The sequence below is a fragment of the Lissotriton vulgaris genome, chromosome 8 (assembly GCF_964263255.1).
Source record: "Lissotriton vulgaris chromosome 8, aLisVul1.2, whole genome shotgun sequence".
NCBI classification, from domain to species: domain Eukaryota; kingdom Metazoa; phylum Chordata; class Amphibia; order Caudata; family Salamandridae; genus Lissotriton; species Lissotriton vulgaris.
In genome coordinates, this window is record NC_141696.1 from 1282266256 (window position 1) to 1282291304 (window position 25049).

Genomic DNA, 25049 nt, shown 5'->3' on the forward strand with positions numbered 1-25049 from the left:
TGCTCCAGATGCTGAGGGTGCGCAGGCAGGAGTGTCAGGCAAGAGTGTTTCCTTGTGCCTTTCCTATTTGCACTCTATATCAACCAACTGGAGAGGAAGTTAAGGTGCGAAAACACGCCCCAGATAGGAACGAATAGAATACCAGCTTTATTATACACTGATGATGCGGTAATCATGGACCGCACACCAGTTGCACTGCAGCTGCTCTTGGATGACGTCACCTCCTTCATGGAGGGACTGGATATGAGGATTGATACCAACAAGTCCTTCATAATGTCCTGGAGGTATAGGAGGGTCCCGAGTCCAACCTTCAGCCTTCACGCTACCCCGATAAAATATGTGGATTACTTCAGTTACTTAGGGGTAACCTTTAATCGTGGAGGATCTTGGTTTACACAAGTTCGAGATCGGTAATAATCAATTGGCAAGGAGCATCAATGCGGTTTTCTCCTTTGCTGCTAAAATAGCTAAAAGATCATTTGCTCACATGCAGGCTATTTATTGTGCAAAATATGATAGCACTGCAACATACGGGGTGGAGGTTGGCACACAGGCAGTATTGCCCCTATAGGTTATAGAAAATAAATGTACCTGTCGCCTATTAGCTGTCCCATCGTCTACTGCCTCCTTTATCAGTCACAGGGAGATAGGGCTTCCTCATCTTGAAGATATCTTAAGAATACAACCAATAGTGTTGTGGTGAAGGGTCTGGGTCATTGAGGCCCGCCCCCTAAAAAGAATGATAATTGTGGATTATTTGTCCTTGGCCCGTAGCATAGAGATTTCCTGGCTGAGGGGTATCAGGGACATGGCCGTCGCCCTAAGCAGGAGGGACTTCTTTGAATATACTATATGAACTCTGTCTATGGTCAACAACAAACAACATTGCGGGCCATGTGCTTTACACATTCGAAAGAGGAGAGATGAGCAAGGGTATAAATCCGTATTTGTAAAGTGCAAACAACTCACTCTTACGGGCTCAAGGCGCTGGGGGCTGTTGTGAAAATTAAGTGAGCTATTGCCCAGAGTCACATGGTGCGGAGCTGTGCTGCCGCCGGAGCCGGGGCTCGAACCGTGAGCCCTGTGCTCCGAAGTCATCTGCCCTGGCCGCTGCACCACACCTCTCCAAGATGAGAGATGAGCAAGGGTATATGAACTTTCCTCTATTGTTTCATATATGCAGAGTGGTGTGGAATTAAAATAAAATCTACTTGTCCATGGGTTAGGATGCTTCATAAAGCTTCTTGCCCTGTAACAAAATCCACTTGTTCCTTTTGTGCCATGCAATGCAGCAACAAATTATGCCAGCAATCTCATTATATAAGACCTCTGATATAGTCTCCCTCATTCTGTCAGGGGTCATACCATAGTAGGGTTTGCATACTAGCAATTCCCTTAGGTTGTCAAGTTTCCGTAGATCTACATACTGGGGCTGAAGGTAATGGTAAGCAATAATTCTAGGGTTGGAATGCCCTTTTGAGTCTGTGCAAACCTACTAACTTGAATGTTTTAAGGGTTTCAACAACTGTTCTCTAATCTTTTCCCATACTAAGAAAGGTTAGAAATGTACTCCTGACAATGGCAGACATAAAACTTCTTCCAGGGTTGGTAAAAAAAAAGTGGTTTGAGGAAAGTGAACTTGCAAACACTCATATTTTCGCATGAGCAAATCTACACCTGCACATTTGCTCATGCTAAAATGCAGTTCACAAATATTTTTTAGGAGTGCTATTTCTTGGCCTACTTCTGTAACTTCTTGTGAATTCACGAAAGCTATATATCTGCACTTTATGCAAGGACATATACCATGGGTGCACTTTGGAGACTTTCTTTAATAATTGGACCCCTAATTAGGTCTGGCATTAACCATGACCTTTTGTGTTTATTAAAATGTTCTGTCTGTCTCTCTCTCTCTCCATCTGTCCATCAGCTAACTTCACTGTGAAGCATTCTGCTCTTTTACAAAGAGCATATTGGCACACAAAGTAGTTTTGTTCAGTGCTAGGAACTACTGTGGCAATGTGTGCTTTTGGAGACCAAAAACAATTTTTGCTTTTGCCAATGTTTGTTATAATGGTGAGGGTCTGGCTGTTCCCACACCAAAAAGGATTTACAAAAACCATGCCAAAACAATTCACGCATTGACAAAAAACAAAAGGCTGACCACCAATTACAGACCTTCTGGTTTGCCAATGCTTGTTTATTTGTGTCTCCTATAATCTTATTGAAAATGGTTGCACTGATTTTCCATTATGAATATTTTTGGGAAGTACTAGCATGCATGAACATGTTATTAAATGATGCTGCAAAGAAATGGTATCTGAAATTTCTCAGTAGTTTAGCTAAATGTTTTTTTCCTGCTTTCATTTTTTGATGAACGTTTTATTTTGTAAGCAAAGAAACATCAATCTTGCTTTCAAGCTTCGGCAAATATTTAAATCTAATAAGAGCGCATTATGCATAGTCTTGTATGGCCAAACTTTGAAAACACGAGTACACATTTTCATACTGGAACCACTGTCAGTAGTGCAGTGGGAGCGTACAACAATGACTTGGAGTGCTCATCCTAATATAAAGGCTTTGCATTAATGAACCATAAATACATGTTTGAACAGCAATAACATAAGGACAAAAGTATTACCTTAGCTGCAGACCGTGCCCTTCCCTGATCCATAATGTGGTACTGCAAACTGGCAGCCAAAGGGTTTGTGTTGTAGCTGGTTGGGCCTACTTGTCCTAAGGACAAATTACACATGAAAACGTGTTGCCCTTAACCCCAAACAATATGTCCTGGACGTCAGGCTATAGGAATTCCACATCCCTGTGTGCAGCTTAAGCCACTTAAGAGCATTCAACCATTTTTATGCATGATGCACAGCACTCGCAGCACTTTATTTTACTCAGGTTCCGACTCAGCCTATTTCATAGATTAGTTACCTTACCCCTAATGCAATGACTGGTCACAAGATCTCCTGCCTACCCATGTGATCAGAAATCAGCACTGAACACTTTTTAATCTTATTTTAGAGCTTCGTTCTAAAGCCTTTATTGATTAAGTGCTCTCTGCGGCACTGCACAGAAGCACTGCACTGTTTTACAATCCATGTCTTCACAGGAGACTGCATTTATTGTGCATACTTTCCAGAAGAAGGTCCTCAAGGAAATGAAAAAGCGTGTGTAGTTTTCTATATGGTTGTGTGCTTTTTCTGTCATTTGGACATATTATTAAATTCATGTTGTGTCGTATAGCATTATAAGCAATTCTAGCCTAAAGATGAAATAGGTTTGTATTTATTTACTGTAATTATCGCAAGATGCACCATGACACTTATGATTATTTACACTGTACTGGTTTTTAGTTCCGCAGCAGTTGGTAGGCAGGTTTTTAAATTAATTCCATTACAGTTGAGGCTCTTTGTGATTTGTGTTTTATCTTTAACTCTGACTTTTTCTCTTTTTTTTAAGGCTTTTAATATGAATTTGTGCGGTTTTTACGGTATTGTTGTATATAATTGTATTTTACTTTTGTGGTCTATATTAATATGACCAACTAAAGGTAATTTGAACTGAACTGAATTGAAATGAAGGTTAGTTTTCCCTGTGGACATGGACTAACATGTGACCTGCTTCTTGCTGCTTTGGGGTGATCTCCTTACATTGACATTGAGATCAAGAACTGGAGGATATGCTGCAGCTCTCCTGCATGCTGGGCCTCACAATCAGAACTGTTAAACGGGAGATGCAGTCTTAGCTGCAGAATTCTCAGTGCCAACTACTGTTCCGCAGTCTGTCTGCATATTACATAGTACCAGATTTAGCATGTGCAATGGGCTCCATTCTCCTAAATTGTAGGACACTAGTCACATATGCTAGAAACTACAGAAATGGGGTCTCCAAGGCAATTGCTCATGTCCGTTTGACATTGTGAACACAATGCATAGAACCACAAACCTTCATGCCTTGTTATAAATCATGCGGTCAACATACGCAATTTTGCAGTGATTAGTAATAAGAATTATCTGGACATAGAGACAACACATGTTTTTCTGGAGTTTTAATTTAATGTTATGGCAAAGCAAAGAATGGACTTGAAAGTTTCTACTAAAAAATAATGCCACAGGCGCTAATTTATTTTATAACACTTTGGATCAATAAAATTCATATTTAATTCTATTTTAAGAACGAACATTAACTTACTGGTGGTCTTCTTCCATGACTAGTTTTTACAGCCTGTTGAAAAGCTGTATCATTTTCCAAATCCTACAACAAAACAAAGTAATAACAATTTTTTTTTAAAACATGAGAACAAATCCTTTCAATCCATTGATCATGATTTATTTACAGTTACAATGACCCAATTAAAAAGGATTAATTATGAGTTCCCACTGTTCATTTTTCCCAGGGTGCACCTTTCCAGACACTGAATTTTTAACACAAATCAAAAACGCAAAAGACAACCAATCAATAACACAAAAATGCTATTGAAACAACTAGAATTTAAACTCCCCCACGATCTTATAAAATCTACTGTGCTTTCAGCGGGGTAACCAAGATTAATGAACGATTGAATCAATGATGGCAGTCTGCTACACAAATCTGAAATCACCTTAGACCATGGTCCCCAATTTCAAAAACACCCTCCAAAAGAGAGGGGAAAAAATCAAACTATAAATGGTACAATGATGATCTAAAGATTTAAGAGGAAATTTAGAGTGAAAATGACTAGCACCGGGCCCCATTCTGAAACAAACATTTGCAATGCAATAGGTCTCGCATTCCTATAAGATTGAGCTATTGGCACTGCTATTAATAATGCAATGCCAATAGCTCAAATTTTCACCAATGTGAGAGCTATTGCATTGCAAATAGATCACAGCACTCGCGCTTTAGCTTTAAACATCTTAAGCTACAGCGCGGGTGCTGCGATTTCTTCAAAAATAAAGAAACATTTTAAAAAATTGTATTGCTTTACTTTTGAAGCAATCACGGCACCCGCACTTTAGCTTATGATGTTCAAAGCTAAAGCGCGGGTGCCACGATTGTAACAAAAGTAAACAAACTGAAAAAACAATGGTGGCAAAACTTTTTTTTCTTCTATTTGTTTACTTTTGTTTCAATGGCGGCACCCACACTTATGCTTTGAACATCTTAAGCTAAAGCACGGTGCTATGATTGCTTCAAAAGTAAAGAAATAGAAAAAAAATCTTTTTTTTTTGCTATTTCTTTACTTTTGAAACAATCTTAATTAAGATTTTCAAAGCTAACGCGTGGCTGCTGCCATTGTATGAAAAGTAAATACACAGAACAAAAAGGCATGCGTATGCTTCGGCAATCGCAGATAACAAAAAAAAAGGAAAGCATAGCTGCCATTATTAGTGCTAAGGCGTGCTGCACTGGTTAAATTGACGGAAAGGTAGGAGAACTGCATTTAAGAAAATAATGCTGGGGGCTATAATTAATAGGTACCGAGTAGCAACACATGTAACAGGTGGTGTCCTCATGGGCGATTACAAGAAGAGAAAAGGCAGTTCTCAGAAGGGACTACTAAGCCTATTGGCCAATGAAAAGCCACCATTTACAAAGGACAGTGACAGAAGCCAATTAAAAAGATGGGTGGAAAGTGGGCGGATCTTTATGGTCATATCCTGAATACATGTCTCAAATACCTAAAAAGTAATCGCAAAATGCCCGGAAAAGGTTACAGACTTGCAATCGATAAACAGAAAAAAAAATTCTTCATGCAGAAATAAAATGATGAAAATAACATCACAGAACGGTGCCTAAACCCACACATTTTATAAACCCACCCACTGAACTAAACAAATGATAAACTTCTTCAACTCCAAAAGTTACGAACATGTGTCAGGTCCACACAATGCTCATTGGAAATCGTCTAAACAACCTTCATGGAGGAACTCTTCAAAATCATTAACTCACTCAAGAACAAATCATGCTGGATGACCCCAGACCTAGATCCTTAAAAACAGAGTGCATTTCCATCACACGAACAAAAATAACGAATGTCTCGCGCTCACAATAGACAGTACACCAACAGGACCGGACTGGCCGTAGCGGGCACCGGGTGTTTTCCCGGTGGGCTGTAAGGGTGGGGGCCGGTATTGGACTGGTGAGGTCCTTTTTTTTGTTACTGGGGATTGGTTTTGCAGCAAAATCGCGCCCCTGTAACAAAAGGGCAGCAGCAGCGTTTCACATCAGCATCCTTTCCAACACCCTTAGGAGGACTGTCCAAAGTAATTGCCAGGGTTGGTTTGCAGCCCCAGTCCGTCCCTGTACACCAAACTTTTCAAGCAAGGCAAAATTATAAATCTGCCCAAGAAACAAAAAGCAAACCCAATAATCAGTGGCGGACGGTGACATTTGAAAGTGGTGAGGCGTAAAATGATTGTCATACTTCACCATAGCGAGCGAGCATAGCGAGCAAGCCAGAACAACATAAAAAGAGTGGGAAAATTGTGCATTTTCAAGCAAATTTGAGAAAGCCTGAAGGTTAATAAACCAATTGGGAAAGTGCAATTATATCATTATTAAAGAGATGTCATATAACATAGGTAATATAAGATCAACATGACACTGAGCCTTTGAGTGACAAGCCCCCTCTTCAATTTTGCGCGCACTACGGATATGCAGCCCTTGATCAGGTGGAGTGTGCCTCGTGAAAAACAAATCCCTGCTGCTAAAACAGCCTAGCAAGGCCCATGGAGTTTATCACTTTCATTTGATCCACAGATCGTGAGTGACATTAATGTCAGCCCCTTTCCTGACAGATGTTGTGTTTCTAACCCAACGCCGTAGGCTACAACAGACTAAAAATATTGTCTTTCTTTCTTTTTTATGTGGTTATCACCCTGCACAGCACTGCTGGAAGAATATGCTAACAGCTGCCCCATACATGTCTGGCAGACGACAGCAAATAATCATGGACCCCACAGTCAGAATGATTCTATGCCCAAGGCAGGGCTAAACATAGCAGCAAAACTGCTTCTCAGTTAATATGTTCAATACCCACTTTAAAATCTATTACTCAGCTTACTTGGTAACTGCACCGAGAAAGGAGCCAACGATCAAGACACCATGCAAAAATATGTATTTTCTGCAGGCATCGAGTAATCAGGAATGTGACGGAAGTGAGAAGCTCGTGAGCCTCTTTGCTGATGGTACTGGCCCAAATTAAGAAACCCAACACAGAACAGGAATTGGCAAAGCGAATAGGTCTAGCCTACAGCCAACCAAAAGAAGCGGCTGCAGTTTCATTTTGTACTTGGCGTGCTTGTATGCATTCACCACCAGTGGACAGAGCATGCCATGGGGTTGGGAGGAGAGCTGTTGGGGTCACGGTGTCTATGTAGCTTGTGTCTCGGGAGCCCTTGTGGGAGCTATTTAAGCTTTCCTGCTACGCAGTCACTGAAGTGTGCATTAAACGTGAACACTTCCAGCGCATCCTTTTCTTAGGGAAGACAGTCCTTGCTGAATTTAACTACGGCTCGTGCGATGCGGAGGCCATAACTTCAAATCTCAACATATTGTGGTGGGAGGTGGTGTCGTGATCCAAGGGTCAGAGAGAGGGGCTTTCCGGTCTCAGAATTTACTTATTTGGATGTTTTGTAAAGCGCTACTATTATTTTACAGCAGCTGATGTATATAGGAAGAGAAACATTTAAAAAATCCAAACAGCTCACTGAGTAAGCTGGAGCACTGGCTACATTCACGAGCAGCGGCTGCAGGAGCAATTGAAAATGTTAGACTTCCTTGTATACAAACAGCCGCTGTTCCGAGAGAGGGCGGGGGCCTCTTTGCTGATGCTCCCAACCACAGTGGTGATATAGGTGGTACAGTAAGTAATCATGATAAAATGACCACAGTATTTAACAAGCATTGAAAATGCAATAGGTCTCGGATTTATTTGAGTTAGAGCTAATGGCATTGTAAATGGCAATGTCTTTTAGCCATGTGTTATGGAGTGTATGCATGTGGTGTGAAGTGGAATTATGTGGGTTGGATTGGAATTGTAGCAATGGTGGCATGCTGTGCTTTACATGAATATGTTTAAAAGTAAAGTGTATCATACTGAGATTGCTACAATAGTTAATTGTGGATGCGTTAACAATTTATGTGTGCACTGATGGCTGGTGGTGTGTGTGCCTGTAGAAATTGTGCACTGATGGCTGGTGGTGTGTGTGCCTGTAGAAATTGTGCACTGATCGCTGGTGGTGTCTGTGCCTGGTAAAAGCGTGCACAGATGGCTGGTGGTGTGTGTGCCTGGTAAAAGCGTGCACAGGCGGCTGGTGGTGTGTGTGCCTGCTAAAAGCGTGCACAGGCGGCTGGTGGTGTGTGTGCCTGGTAAAAGCATGCACAGGCGGCTGGTGGTGTGTGTGCCTGCTAAAAGCGTGCACAGACGGCTGGTGGTGTGTGTGCCTGGTGAAAGCGTGCACTCTCACTCTGCTGTCACTCATGCTGTCACTCTCACTCTGCTGTCACTCATACTGTCACTCTCACTCTGCTGTCACTCATACTGTCACTCTCACTCTGCTGTCACTCATGCTGTCACTCTCACTCTGCTGTCACTCATACAGTCACTCTCACTATGCTGTCACTCATACAGTCACTCTCACTCTGCTGTCACTCATACAGTCACTCTCACTCTGCTGTCACTCATACAGTCACTCTCTCTCTGCAGTCACTCTCTCTCTGCAGTCACTCATACTGTCACTCTCACTCTGCTGTCACTCATGCAGTCACTCTCTCTCTGCAGTCACACTCTCTCTGCAGTCACACTCTCTCTGCAGTCACTCTCTGCAGTCACTCTCTGCAGTCACTCTCTGCAGTCACTCACTCTGCAGTCACTCTCACTCTGCAGTCACTCTCACTCTGCAGTCACTCTCACTCTGCAGTCACTCTCACTCTGCAGTCACTCTCACTCATGCAGTCACTCATGCAGTCACTCTCACTCATGCAGTCACTCTCACTCATGCAGTCACTCATGCAGTCACTCTCACTCTGCAGTCACTCATGCAGTCACTCTCACTCTGCAGTCACTCATGCAGTCACTCTCACTCTGCAGTCACTCTCACTCTGCAGTCACTCTCACTCTGCAGTCACTCTGGAGTCACTCACTCTGCAGTCACTCTGGAGTCACACTCTCTCTGCAGTCACTCTGCAGTCACTCTGGAATCACACTCTCTCTGCAGTCACTCTGCAGTCACTCTGGAGTCACTCTGGAGTCACACTCTCTCTGCCGTCACTCTGCAGTCACTCTGCAGTCACACTCTCTCTGCAGTCACTCTGCAGTCACTAACACTCTGCAGTCACTCTGCAGTCACTCTCTGTTAGACCTGTCTGCCCTTTGGGTAGTCCCTCCTATTTACTTATTTATTTTTTGTCCCCTTTTTGCCCCTCAAAACCCTTAATTTTTATGTCCACTGAATTTTTGTGGTGTTGTCCTATGGGGTTAGGTGTTCTTTGCCCTCGTGGTCCTTTTTCCTGAGGCCTAGGTGTCTTTCCTGACTGAAAACTAGGAGGTATCTAAAATGGTGGCCATCAACTGTCATAACTGCCATCCCTTGAAAAAGACCCATAGGGTAGTATAGAGACCTTCCAGAATCTTCTGGACCCTGCTAGAACCTTAGTGGTCAGTCTATAAAAGGCCAGGAGCAGGGTAGCCATTTTGTGTAGCCACTGAACCAGTCGGAGTGCAGGCTGTGGGTTTAGAGGGTCAGGAAGCTGAGAGGGTTGACTTCCTGTGAGAGGGTTGCTACCTTACTGCTGTCACTGCCCTTTTCCTATAGATCTGGCCCTGCTGAGTTGGGACTTCCTGACCACTATATCTGACGTGGGAGTAATTACCGGACCCCTGAGCTTTGTGAGAAACAAGGCCTGGACTGGAAGGAATAAGCTGCCCAAACTTTACCTGGGTCTGTACTGGACACTGCCCGCAGTTGACCCCCACCGGTTATGTTCAGGTGGTAGAGGACGTGGGCCCCATCCTCTCCTTGTCACACTCCTGAGTGGGAGGGCACTGCTGCTGGGTGAGGTGGAGGTGTCCTGATCGTGGCCCTGGTGCTGGCAGAACACCTGTTCCTTGTTCGCACTACGGGCGAACGTTAAGCCAAAGAGCCGGATCAAGGAAAACGCTGTTCCCCTGCGCAGGCTCACTGTGTGGAGTCTGGAAGTGTCAGGGGGGGCGGAGTGGCCTTGGAGCCTTGAGCGCTTGGGGGCAGAACCTGCCGAGAACATCGCCGCCGGCGAGAGGAGGAGGCCGGCCCTGCGCCTCAGACGCTGCTCCCCTGCGCAGGCCCGGTGTGCGCCTGGTGACGGAGGTCACTCCAGTGAGGAGACGGAGTGACGCGGTTACAGCAGTTCCACCCGGACCTCCCGAAGCTGGCGGTGAGCTTCGCTAGTGGAGTCCTGGTGAGGCCGGGGGAAAGCGGGAAGCCGAGCGCTGCCGTCAACAAGTAAGCAGGTTCTGAGGGAAGGCGGGAAAGTTTGAAGGTAGATGCCAGCATTCCCCGCTTAACAGGCTGGATGGTGCGGAGCCCGAAAGAACTGAGTTAGAGCTGCGGGGCTGAACTGGAGAGAAAATCATTGATGGGCGTTTATAACGTGAGCAGAGTATTATTAAATTGAACGGCTTGGTGGTCCAGATTGTGGAAAGCCCTTGCATAGGGCACTTGTTCTTCATTGCCAGGGATAAGACAGTTCATCAAGCGCTCCAGTAGCTGAGTCGAGGGGAGGGGAGTTCTTCAATCCCATTAATGTATTGTTGCCCTGGTACTAGTTGCCCTATGAAATGTCGCTTAATCTGTGTCTCATTTAATACCCAGAATTCGCCTAATGGGGGAATTTCAAAATAGAGGCTAAACCTTTGGTGCTTGGAAACCTGGTACAAGAAAGCTGTCACTTGTAAGTGCCGTCCATTGTGAGGGGAGGTACTAATTTGAAGTATTAAGACAGTGCATCCTAATGTAAAATCATTGTGGGAAGTTAAAATGCTAAGAAGTTGCTGAACTGAGGATTTGTAGTATTACAGGAAATGTTGGGGAAAACGTCAAGATGTACAGTGTACTTAATTGTTGAACTACAAAAGACAGAGAAAATCTAACATAAGAATTTTATAAAACAGCCCGTATTTTACCAAAGAAGGTGTGGTGTCTTTCTTTTCTAGTGGAGGGACATTGGGTTACTGAAGAGTGACGCAAACTTTGCACATGTACCTTGGAGTAGGCCTTCCCACTTAGTGCCAAGCTACCCTATGTGACTTGGGTGTTCCCTAGGTCCACCACTCTCACTCTGCAGTCCCTCTGCAGTCACTCTCACTCTGCAGTCACTCTCACTCTGCAGTCACTCTCACTCTGCAGTCACTCTGCAGTCACTCTCACTCTGCAGTCACTCCTACTCTGCAGTCACTCTGCAGTCACTCACTCTCTGCAGTCACTCTCTCTCTGCAGTCACTCTCTCTCTGCAGCCACTCTCTCTCTGCAGTCACTCTCTCTCTGCAGTCACTCTCTCTCTGCAGTCACTCTCTCTCTGCAGTCACTCTCACTCTGCAGTCACCCTCACTCTGCAGTCACTCCCACTCTGCAGTCACTCCCACTCTGCAGTCACTCCCACTCTGCAGTCACTCCCACTCTGCAGTCACTCTGCAGTCACTCTGCAGTCACTCTGCAGTCACTCTCACTCTGCAGTCACTCTGCATTCACTCTCACTCTGCAGTCACTTTGTAGTCACTCTCACTCTGCAGTCACTCTCACTCTGCAGTCACATCTGTATCGTGATAATGTATTCACCAGTCAGATATCCAACATCCTATACTCCAAAGGTGTGTATATTCAGTATTCATACGTGATCATAGCGCTCAACATCTTGGAGTACGGCGTTCACAAGACTCATAAGCGCTACACTTCTTCGGTATGAACAAAATATGTAATGAGCATGATTTCAAGTGTTGTATACTTTATGGATTTATTGTCAGAAAAGATTCCCCTTTGGGTGAACTTTTAGGCTAACCTTAGTCTAGAAACACACATTCACAGTCAATATAAATATCACAACTTAGGAGCAGCAAATGATGTAATCGATACAGGCATACAAAAAAATATGTACATTTTATTTCGATATATTAAAAACAGGGTTAAAAAACAAATTTATAAATTCATAGACGATTTGCCGCCTAAAGCGGTGTCGGATGAGACCAGGAAGGCCCTCGATGTTCCCCTTACAGCAGATGAACTGGGGGAGGCCCTGGGACAACTTAATGCAGGGAAGGCCCCCGGGCCGAGCGGCTACCCATGTGAGTTCTATAGGAAATTCCATTTACAACTAGGGTCCCATTATCGCCGTGCACTTGAGACAGCGCGTACGCGGGGCAAGCTGCCCCCGGATTGGCGCCATGCCGAGGTGGTGGTATTTCAGAAACCGGGTAGACCCCCAGACAGGCATGACTCATATCGCCCCATCTCTTTACTCAATAAGGAGGCCAAACTACTGGCAAAGGCTCTGGCGAATCGATTACTCCCAATTTTAACGAACCTGGTTCATCCAGACCAAGCCGGCTTCATGCCTCACAGGGCAACGCGACATAATATCCAGCGCGCACAGGCCGCGGTGGATGCTATGGGGGCCACCGGAGAACAGGCGGCTTTGTTGCTAGCTGATATAAACAAAGCCTTTGACTCGGTTAGCTGGACATACCTCTTTGCGCTCCTGCCCCGTCTCAATCTGGGCCCGATATTCCTGTCATATGTCAAGCTACTGTACACTGACATCACGGCTTCGGTGCGAGTCGCGGGGGCGGTATCAGAGACGTTTCACATTGGACGGGGTACCCGACAGGGATGTCCGCTATCCCCGTACTTGTTCGCCCTAGCCATGGAGCCTCTGGCCGCTTGGGTGCGCATAGATGCACAGATGCGGGGCTTTGTGTGGACCGAAAACCTCTCAAATAGAATCGCGTTATACGCGGATGATGTCCTCTTTTTTCTTACCGATCTGCGACGCTCGGGGCCACGGGTGTTGGAAATTATGCGAATCTTTGGGGAAGTCTCGGGCCTTTACCTAAATCTACGCAAGTCCACCCTGTGGGTACTGGGGGGTGGAGCTGTGACAGATCCCTGGACATCGGGACTGCAGGTGGCTGCCAGCGGTTTGAAATATCTGGGGGTGTTCCTGTCAGAATCGGTGAGCATTACCTGGGAACGCAACATAGCGCCTGTTTGGGAGCGGGTTCAAGCAGATGTGAAAACGTGGTCTCGGATGCCCCTCAATATATTTGGCAGGTCCGCGATTTTCAAAATGGTAGCGCTCCCGCGCCTCTTATATCAACTGCAGAATTATCCCCACCCCATCACACCCCAGTGGTTTCGGCAAGTCAACTCTGTCTTGGGCCGCTTCCTGTGGGCTGGGGGGGCGGCCAGGGTAGCGCTGCGTACATGCTTCTTATCCACATATTGTGGGGGCCTAGCCACCTCAGACCTACTGTCCTATTATCAAGCCTCCCACCTACTAATCTTGAATGAATGGTGGTACGGAGACAGCGGCGATCCGGCTTGTGCCCTAGAGCGCGCATTAATGGGCGACAATGCGCTCCATACGATCCTCTACTCAGCCCGGCTGCGGCGGACGTTGCCAAGTGTCACAAGAATTGTCTTTGCAGTGTGGCGACAGGCGTTACGTCGCATGGGCTGGTGGGGTAGACTGACTGCTGAAACGCCGCTGTGGCATAATGGACGACTCCCCGAACTTACCACGCTGTCGGGATTTGACGGCTGGGAAACCATCGGGATCTCGTTGCTGGGACACGTAATGTCAGGGGCTACGCTCAAATCGTTCCAAGAGCTCAGTACTGAGTTCCATATGCCCCAGACCCAGTTCTTTCGTTATCTGCAATTTAGACATGCACTGGCACCCAGCATTGCCAACCTAGACTCGCTCCCTGAATTTAGTCCAATTAGGCGTAGGTCTTCATGGGTGACCTCGGAGATAAGAAGGTCTCCCGTATTTACCAAACGATGGTCACTCACTGTTCCTCCACCCTTCTGCCCCGGAGGGCGGCCTGGGAGACAGACATTGGTCCCCTAGATGAGGATGATTGGAGGGAGGCCCTGGAATCCCCGCGGGGGACTGCCATTGCAATGCGGCTTAGGTTAATTCAATTCAAAATTCTCCATAGGGCTTACTTCACCCGTGAGCGGCTGTGGAAGGCAGGACTGATTGGGCCACCGGAAAGTTTGCGCTGTGGTGCTGCGGTGGGCACGCTGCTCCATACTGTATGGTCGTGCCCTGGAGGGGTGTATGGAGCTGCCTGTCTGAAGTACTGGGTTGGGACCTTCCACGCACTCATCGTCTAGGACTACTCCACATCCTTGAGGGAGTTGGTGGGAACATTTATAAACGTCAATTGTTGTTGTTGGGGCTAGTGGTTGCCAAAAGGGATCTGGCCCGAGCTTGGAAGGATGAGAGGGCCCCCCCACCCCCCCTCCCCCCCCCCTTAAGTGCATGGAGAGCCGGACTGGACTTTTGTATGGGTCTAGAAAGACCAGTATTTGAAGCACGAAAATGCCCCCGTAAGCACTTCAAGATATGGAAGAGTTGGGCAGACTATAGGGGGTTGACACTAGATCCCCCAGAGGAACCTGAGGAGGATCGCTAGGTACACGATCTCAAGCGGGCCTGTGAACTGCGTCATGCCTGCCATACCACGACCAAGCACTGAAGCTCTATATACACACGTGCACGGGGTTAGGGAGGGATAACGGGGGGTAGCAGGGAGGTTGGGTAATGGGAGTTTGGGGGTTTCGGGTAGGGGCGGGTGTGGAAGTTCCTTTCATTTGTGTTCTCTATTATTCTTGATTGGACACTGGTCATGTGATGTAAACTGTACCAAGATGCTTGGTGGCGTTCTCCTGACTGTGTGGAGCCACAATTATTACTCTGCCTAATTCAATCAATAAAACTTGTTGTGAAAAAAAAAAAACATTTAAAAACGATATACAATATATAATGGGACAATACATAAGGAAAATAATTCCAATTCATAGGAGGAAAATACAGTAGTCCTAAACACTATATAGGATCACACTCCAAAATGTATAGTTGGTCACTTTAAGAGGAGTTTTTTGTCCAATGCCTTAGTGTATTTCCACCCAGCAAGGCATCAACGCGTTTCGGTTATGGCAAATATACATTCAGAGCCAAAAACCTTCCTCAGGAGAAAACAATAGTATCCCACTATAACCATGTATCTTTAGTGAAATCAAATAAAATAAATGTCAGTGCTGCTGTTGTATTCAGCTACCTTCGGCTACCATCTGGTGCCTCTCTTTTTGCTAACAGTGCGCGTAGATATACACTGCAATATTTCACCAGCGATGTTTGAATTTCGTCGTTCGTTTTCAAACGTTTTCAATCCTTTCTATAGCTAGACCGCCTGCAGTCTGCTAGACACAATTTTGAACGGTCGGGTGGGGTTCTGGTTCCTCGTGATGGCAATACTTTATGGATTTAAACACATGTTTCTAGGACCTTTAAACTAGGTTCCAGAGAATAATTATTCGCAAGGCTTCTAAGCGCTACACTTCTTCGGTATGCATAAAAATGTGATGAACATGTTTTCAAGTGTTGTATACTTTTTGGATTTATTGTTCATAGGTATCAAGGACCCCCTGAGAATATAGATATAGTAATTCCTAGGTCAGGGATAAAGCAATATATGAAATTTAACAACCTAGGCAATTAATTCTTAAGGCTCATAAGGTAAGTGACATGAGAGAGGAATTCTTAGGACATAGGTTCAGTAGCTCAGGTTTTATTGACAAAGTAAATTAAAAACAATCAGAAGTTGATTCTAAAATACAATTAATCAACTATCATCAATACTAATTAAATTAACATTACAAAATATAACAACCAAAAATACAGTTAAAATTTTAAAAAGTGGCACAAGATATTTCACTTCTTTTTTAAATTTTAACTGTATTTTTGGTTGTTATATTTTGTAATGTTAATTTAATTAGTATTGATGATAGTTGATTAATTGTATTTGAGATTCAACTTCTGATTATTGTTTTTAATTTACTTTGTCAATAAAACCTGAGCTACTGAACCTATATCCTAAGAATTCCTCTCTCATGTCACTTACCTTATGAGCATTAAGAATTAATTGCCTAGGTTGTTAAATTTCATATGTTACTTTTTGGATTTAAACACATATGTTTCTTGGGCCTTTAAACTAGGTTCTAGAGAATAATGATTCGCAAGTCTTCTAAGCGCTATGTGACCCTTGCACAGACGTATTACAATCATACGTCTCTAAATGCCGCATGAACATGGAATACATATAATGTATTTATAAGATTCCAAGGACTGCGCATCTTGGGTACAGATGGAATTGTTTCATAAATGCTATTCAGAGGTGGCAGAATAGTGTTGAGTGTTAATTACCCCCCCCCCCTGTCTTCTGCTATGATCTCAAAGTCACAATTCAAACGTCAGCCTCGCAGTGTCAACTGTTCACTCGTCCAGTGTCACCTGATTGGACATTTTATTATTTGGACTTAGGAATAAACATATTATTTACCTCTTAGGAGTTGCAAAACTGCGACACCGAGTTCTGTTAAGCGTAATGTATTCACCTAGCTTCTAAGCGTTGTAAAACTCGAGTGCAGACATTCTGTATTTTTTAGGGTTCTGAGTACTACATACCTTACATTAAGCCACAGAGTTTTCGTAACTTTCTAGGCAGTATATGTACACAGCAGAAATAGACACTATGATTTCTATGTACTGTATTCATATAGCACCATGTGCTTTACAATTCGGGTAGATCTAACATATTATTCATTACGCTTCTAAACGCTATACGCATTTGGTACTGGGACATCAAGTATAAATATTATGTATTTATTAGGCTTCTAGGCACTATTTCCGTGAGGTCTAAACATAATACGTTCATTAAGTCTTTTAAACCATATATGTTTCAAGTATAGATGATATATTGATAATGCATCTAATTCATCTACGCTTCTTGCACTGGAAATACGTTGACGAGGTTTCCAAGCGCTATACATTTTGGGTATTCATAAGGTTAGTATGTGTTTTACAGCTTGGATACGAATACAATATATTCATAAGGTTTCCAAACCCTGTACCACCCAGGTACAAACATTGAATGTTCTTAGTGCCTCTATAAACTATATACCTCATCTAAAGACATTCTGTTTTGATGGGCGTTATAACGTCATACATCTCGGGCAGAGACAATGTATTCACAAGAGTTCTAACTTACTTAGTAATGTACTTATAAGACTTCATAGCCTTGTGTATAGATAGCTTTTCTAAGCGCTATACATTTCAGGCATAAAAAATGTATTCCTAAGGCTTCTAGGCGCTCTACAGTTCGAATATAGACACTGTATGCAGCACTGCTCTTGATTTCATAGCACAACTCACTTGATTAAAGTCAATGTATATTATGTTACGTTGATATATGCATGTTACATGTAAGTAGGATGTATTGCTGCCCCTCCTTCGACACCCATAGGTAGGGCTTGGCGCTCTGGAATATGGCACCGACCTGAATGCTGCCGCCCTAAATGGAAAATCAAGCAGGCTGCCCCATACATGCGCACACAGGTAACCTAGGAAGTGCCTTCCTAGGTTACCTGTGTGCGCATGTATGGGGCAGCCTGCTTGATTTTCCATTTAGGGCGGCAGCATTCAGGTCGGTGCCATGGAGGTGAGCCTTTCTGCTTGGATACTAAAAGATTGGGTCATCATAAATCTAAAAAAATGCCTAAAATATGATTAAAATGATGTAAACTGTTGTTTAATTTATAAATCATTTTCCAAATCTAGCCACTTCGAACATATCCTCAAGCCAAGAATGAATCGTTGGAATAACATTTGCCCTAAAAAATAGTAATATATTAACTTTGGCTAAACTGAGAGCAGTGGAAAGCCATTTAAGGAAATAAATGTACATGGGTTGGGTTGGAGAGTGTGGGTTTCCATAACAGCCGTTCGGTAAAAGGGACATTAGTTGGTGGAGGGCGTAGAACCATAGTGAATAATCATAGCTTCTTGGCGCTATCCAATTTATAAACATGCATGCTGTGCTGAGATTTCTTCTAAGCCACATGCATATCAGAACAAGCATACTTCATTAAGGTCGTGGGGGCTGCACACTTGTGGGCACACCTCATGTTGGCACTAGGTTTCTAGACACCTCACATGCCGCGTGTGAACCATAAAGTTTTTTTAAGTAGGTGAGGTAGGAGTTTTCACTTCCTGCCCCACAGTAACTCCAGATTGCAGTATTCCTGTCTGAGGCTAGCCAGTTAGTCTGGAGCCTTATCAATGATTATCGCCTCCTCCCGCACCCCCACCCCTAACACATGGGAAGTGAGTGCACAGGGGCTGAGGAGAGTGGTTGGTAGAGGAGGGGGCGCAGAGAAGCCTTTCAGAACATCTCCTGGCGACCAGTCCGCCGCACGGGGCAGCAGGAGCCAGAGGGGAGGTGGCAGCTCTGAGCTGCCCAGAGTCTTAAAGAAGCAGGAAGGGGAGGGGGGAGGCAGGAGGGGGGAGGCAGGAGGAAGGCGCTGCAGGAGGTGGGGAGCCGGGCTGGGCTGCAGAGGGAGAGGAGCAGGGCATAGGGAGAGACAGGAGGCAGGGGCAGAGGGGGGTTATAAACCAGGGAACGTGACAGAGGGGCTGGAGATAAACATTGTGGGACGAGAGGCGGTGTTAGCGCAGGAACAAAATGCACTGATGATGCATAAACGTATAAGCAGAACAAATGACCGAAGAAGAACAGACGAAAAAGTCTCTGAGTACAGCATGGACAGACATAAATGACCAGTCGCCACTGCAATATATACATGTATGCACCAAAAAAAAGAGATTATGTAAACATTAATCTTTAAATATAAACCCATTAATAATAAGTGGATACTAAAAGATTGGGTCATCATAAATCTAAACAAGCATCACTTAGACGGACAGCGCATGCACAAAAACGGTAGCATGCGAGACACAAGAACAGGAAAGGAGAGAGCCCCCTGCTTGCTGGAAGGATGTCTTCCTGTCATACAAATAATTTTTACAACTAAGTGGGAAAAGTGTCCATGCGTTTCTGGGAGTTGTAGTCGTGATTTTTTTTACTTTGACTAACACACCTGAAAACATCCATTTGTAACGGCTAGAGCGGCTGAGTTTGAAGCTGGGAAACCAGGTTCGAGTCTGGTGGGAGTCTCAAACAGCCTGGGATCCCGGGCAAATCAATTAATCTCCCGGTGCCTAGAAATGAATGTGTCCGTCTGTAATGCAACTGGTGCGCATGGAAAGTGCTCTGACACCTTCGGGTCGAGTTCGCGATATATAAAAACTGCAACAACAAGAGTCTGTGCCGGGAAGGTGAGGAAAGCTTTAGAAAGCAGGCAAGGCTACCGACTAATTTTACACTGGTCACGGTTAACACTCTTTTCTAGAAGAGAGAAGACACGTTTATCTTGGTGCTTTGAATTAAAAAAAAAACACATGGCGCACCCTGGTGTCCAATAAAGAATAGGCGATCAGTAACGTGCACGATCAGAGAGCAGACTGTACTGAATGTTCTGTGTACATTCGCAGAATCCTTCAAAGCACATCTGACATCATTCTTTGCTCCCGCCATTCCGGTCCTTTACACTGCAAACACTCCCGCAAGTCCATGCAATTAGAGGACATAACATTCTGAACAAGCACCTACCTCTCAGTGCCCTCACTGCGTTGCGAAACTTCTCGATGCTGGCCAGGAAGAGAGCAGTGATCGGCGCGCTGCGGGGACGCTGGCGCTGTGAGCGTGCGCGCGACTGAATCCGTGCGTGGCCAGCACTTGTCGCTCCCTCTCCCATTAGGATTGCTGGGTGCGCCGTGAGCGTGCGCGCGACTGAATCCGCGCGTGGCCAGCACTTGTCGCGCTCTTTCCCATTAGGATTGCTGGGCGTGTGCCCAGCTCTTGTCTCCTTTTGGTCGGCTTTGGCGGCTGACATGATTACAATAGTTCTCTGCCGAGAACGCGCTTCGCGCGTCTCTAGGCCGAGACCTAATAGAAAAAATATATAATATATCAATAAGCACTGCTGCATTGTCCACGGTGTGCTTTTTTGGGGGTTTGCCGAGGTCGTTGGACGCAGTGCATCTGAACCCACTTGTGTCAGCATACGGTCCAATACCTTCGTCGGGTAGAGTTTGCGCTATATAAATGATCTGCACTAAAACGCGTGCCTCCAGAAGGGCTGAGAAGCTTCCGGTGCTGCTCACAATAGAATCTCGAGCTTCGAAGCGCTGATGCCCGGAGCCGACCTGATAGCTCTTCGGGCGTTGATTCGTTTGCAGGAAGTCGGGTGCAGTTAGCCAGCAGAGGGAATATAATATTCCCTCTCCCAGCTGCAATCAGCCTTCATTGGTTTGGATGGTGGATCCAATCCAATGAAGGCTGATTGCGGCCGGGAGAGGAATATCAGCCAGGTGACAGACAGCCAGATAAACTGTCCCAGATTTAGATTTTTACTTACAATTAATTAAAAGCAGTAGGCCGGCGAGGCGAGCCGCTGCCACTGCCAAACGCCTAAGAAGCGATGACCATGATGCCCCACCAGCGCAGCGCCATGTTAGAGAAACTAACAAACAGCTGATTGTGAAATTAAAAAAAACGTACGTACGGTTTACGTTATTGTGTTGAGGAGGAAGTAAGTGTGGTGTAGAACACACTAACTCAGTCGAATGAGTCACAGAGTAAGACACACACGCACTAGTGGCACGAGCCAAGGTCTATAGAACACAGCCAGCACACTCCTCGACTACTCATCTAACTCCTTGTCGAATCGTGTGGCACTAGCACGCCAGGCGCGGTCACAGACAGAGCAGAAAAATGGCCAATCACCACTGCATGGCTCACATAAGCCACAGTGTGATTGGCCATAAGAAGTGAGGCACTGGGCAGTGCCACCACGCGCGGCACCATGACCTGCAGGCAGGCTGTCTGGCTGCGCGGTGACTGCTCTCAGCCAATCCTGGCGCTGCATTAGCAGCACCACTGCGCCAGGATTGGCTGAGAGCAGGGTTAGTTTCTGCCCATAATGAGATCCGGGGGGGGGGGGGCGGGTCCCTCGCACTTTGAGTTGCTGTAGGGGAGGGAGGGGAAGGTACTGCACTGTGTGCGCATGCGCGAGCCAGTACTAACAATTGGTAGCCCAAAAATTGACATGCGCACCCTGCAGCTGCACTTTCTGCAGGCTAATGTGCTGCGCTGTCAATCACTGCTGCAGCCCCGCCCCCTCCCACACCTTTCTCATGTCGGGCTTGTCCGGGTAAGCTGAGCTAGCGTTGCCATTGCCACAGAGAACATTGCGAGTGAGCGCATGCATTTATTATTACATTTTGAATCCTGCCTGTTCAGCGTGACTTGTCGTCTATGGTGGCTAGTGGGGCAACGCCCCCAATGGACGGACTGCCGCTGCCAATAACTCTATCAATTTCATGAATTTTTCTACCTGCAAAAACCTCAAGTATATATCCATGCATACAGTCTACTGGGTAACAAACACAATTGGGCAACTGCCCATTCCATAGCATAGGCCCTAGTTGATATCAGCGAGGAGCAAGTTATGACCCGAGATGCTGCCTCATCAGCTTACCTTATACGTTTAGGCTTATACACTGCTTTTGATCCAGTAGACCTTCATATTAGTCTTTGCATTTATAGGTAAAAACAAAAACAGTACCACTATTTTGAAGTTGAAGTTAAAATGCTTGTAAAGCGCACGTCTACCAGGCAGTTTCTTGGCACTAGGGATACAGGCCCCAGGAGGGTTGGGGGAAGCTACTATGGCGAGAAAGCTTGCGAGAAAAGGTTTTCAATGTTATATAATCTTAACTTCAACAATTAGCAGAGCAGACTGCCTCAAAGCGGCAGCTGGTTTTGAAAGACAGTCTGGAGTTTTGTTCTGGTCAAGGGGCTACAACAGTACTAACTGTCTCTGTTTGAGACTACTGACAAATATTTACATTTACCTTAATTTAGGCTTAATTTGTAAAGAATAAGTGCTGAGGCCAAAGGTTGTGCCAAAAAAAAGCCCGCAGCCGGCGCTATCAAATTTCAAAGTGGTTCACCCACTATCAGACAGTCCCTGTCCGTTGCTTTGGGCCAAAGTTTGATGAGGAAAAATAAGTGCTGTCCCCAAAAATTAGAGCTAGGGGGCCCAAATGCAACCACTGCCTCCAATGAAGCACTGCATGTGACTTTGCGAATCCTAGGGGTATGCACTTACCTCTGTGTCATATGTTGGGTTGTAGTCATTGTATCCAGAGTAGAGATCTTCATCTTCTTCAGGTACTAGATGTACGTGCTGCATCGTGTGTGCCTACTAAACAACAAATACAAAAATACCTTCTTTACTATAAAGCATATAGGCATTGACAGAGTGACAGAGTGAAATAATAAGAAAAACAATGGTGGCAAAATATACTATAATTCTGCGGACTAGCTTCTTTTTTTATATATTTGTATTTTTCAGTAAGACTATAATGTAGAAGCACCATGTGAATCCCATATTTTATAAGCTATGGCCACCACTTTTTAAAAAAATATGCAAACTAACTACCTAATATACCCCTCCAATGGTATTGTATATCTATACTACGAACTGATATAGGTTTGTAGCAACAGCATAAGATAGGAAAACTCACAAGTGAAAGGAAAATAAAGCACACAGTAGCCCCCCGCCATCCACTCACAGTCCTATAATGTCAGCACCTTCCACTGAGATCGAACCCATCCTGGTTCTTAGTGTGCCAGGATGAGACCCAATGGTGAAGCATGTCACTAAAGGAGTAGGTGAGGCTCTTACTGCAAAATAGAAGTGTGTGTTATGCTATTAACACTCCATGTCAAGTTCATAGATCATTGGTGCAAGAATAACTTTGTGATATGTTCATTAAGTTGGGAGTCAGTATCCACAGACCTTCTTTGGACGCACAACAGAACTATCTTTAAGTAACATCTCAAGCATGTCAGGGATTAATTCCTTTCCATTCTTCATTATTTGACCTGGTGTAGTAGATCTCGAGGAGATATGTGAATTGAATTAATCAATAACAGGCAGAGTTTGCAACCTCTCAGAGGAACTACAGAGCATCTCTCCAGTCATCGTCTGAGAGGCCTCCCACATCACTTACCCATGGCTCAAGCAAAATAACGAATGAGTGATGGGAATGAATACCCAAGGACGTATAGAGCTCTGAGACCTTATTTCCCTCTATGGCTTGCATCTTGAGTTTGCCCTCCAATGGATTAAATTCATCAGTGTGTACCATTTCCTTCAGATATGTACAGGTGGAGTGCTGTAGATCGGGTAGCAGAAGAAGTGGGACTTGTGCATATCAACATTATTTCGCAGATCAAAGAGGGACCCGTTCAGGGACTGGGAGACTACATTCTTTAAGCTGGAAAATTCAAATAAATTCCCATTCGGAAAATCCCTAAAAGAAGGACATCTGAGGTAAGTGCGGCCCTAGCTAAGAAGGGCAGAGGGAATCCTGCCAAAGACCAAAAAATGAGTTTAGCACCTGGAAGGATTCCAACTGGCAACTACCTCCCATACATGTACTGCAAATCTGAGAAGTCATCCAAAGCCTATGTCATCAGCAAGTAAGAAGACTCTTGACAAGGAGCAAAATAGACAGTCATTGACTAACAAAAAGTTGGGAAGCCGTATATTAAGAGAGAATGGCTTTTAGAACTGGCATCCTTGGCGTGCTTCCCCTAACTTTTTGCCTTCAGACCTAGTGTTTTTGCTGACCTTGTTTTTGCTAGCCTTATGACCCTGCACACTTTAGCACGGCTGACCAGTGTTAAAGTGCTTGTGCTTACTCCCTAAAACATGGTAGAACTGGCTTACACCCAATTGCCATATTTAATTTACTTATAAGTCCCTAGTAGAGGGCACTACATGTGCCCAGAGCCTGTAAATGAAATGTTACTAGTGGGCCTGCAGCACTGATTGTGCCACCCACTTAAGTAGCCCTTTAAACAGGTCTCAGGACTGCCATTGGAGAGCTTGTGGGTGCACTTTATACTGCCATCTCGACTAGGCAAGATAAACCTTTGGCCAGGCCCAACCTTTCTTTTTTTATCCGTATAAGTCACCCCTAGGGTACGCCCTGGACAATCCAGAGGGCAGGGCGCAATGTATTTAAACATTTGGACATTTACTTTCAACATTTACATGTCCTGGTAGTGAAAAACTCTTAAATTAATTTTTCACTATTGCAAAGTGTATCTCTCCCATAGGATAACACTGGAGTTGCATTATTATAATTTATAAATGTAATTTCTAAAAGGGAAGAAATAACAGGTTCACGTTTGGTGTCTCTGGAATCCTAATTTGAAATCCTAATTTATGGTGAAGTCGGATTTTGAACTACAATTCTGAAAATGCCACTTTAAAAAAGTTGGCATTTTCTTGCCTTAGCCATTTGTTGCCTGTCTCTGGTCACATGACTGGGTGTAATTGGCAGTTGGGATTTGTGCATTCCTCCTAGGCAGCCACACACAATGGGAGCTTAGGTGAGACTGAATGGTCCATCACTGGAAGGATGGGCAGGAGGAGCTGGGGCCAGCCTCAGTTACATCTGAATAAGCTGTGTCCTGTCTCCACACAAAGGGCTGCATATGCCTTGTAGTTAGTCTGGAGCCAAGGTAGGGTATCTGTGCACTTCAAAGGCATGTCTTTCGAAGCTTCTCACTACTTCAAAGGTAAAACTGTGTATAAAAGAAGGACCTCAGACATCACTATTCAATACACTTCTGGACCCGTGGGTACTCAGCAAGAAAGAACAACTTTTGTGCTGCTGAAGAACTGCCACTCTGCTAACTGCAATTCTGCTGGTCTCCAGCTTTGCTGTGCTGACCTGCTGACCTCTTGCCTGGGTGAAATGGGCTGGACCAGCATCTCTTGAATCCAGAGTAACTGAAAGTGTTAGTTTGTTGGCCTCCTGAT

At 44.9% G+C, this 25049-nt stretch overlaps 1 protein-coding gene across 2 annotated transcripts in view; it reads right to left on the reverse strand.

Annotated features, from left to right (window-relative positions):
* Positions 1 to 25049, reverse strand: part of IFT88 (intraflagellar transport 88) — a 536518-nt gene that overhangs the window by 442852 nt on the left and 68617 nt on the right. For both annotated transcript variants that reach the window (XM_086935210.1, XM_086935211.1), the window contains exons 2-3: positions 22320 to 22415; positions 4198 to 4260 (exon numbers count right to left, since the gene is read on the reverse strand). In XM_086935210.1, the coding sequence (XP_086791336.1) occupies positions 4198 to 4260; positions 22320 to 22403 (147 nt within the window). In that variant the 5' untranslated portion in view covers positions 22404 to 22415. The remainder of the gene's footprint in view (positions 1 to 4197; positions 4261 to 22319; positions 22416 to 25049) is intronic.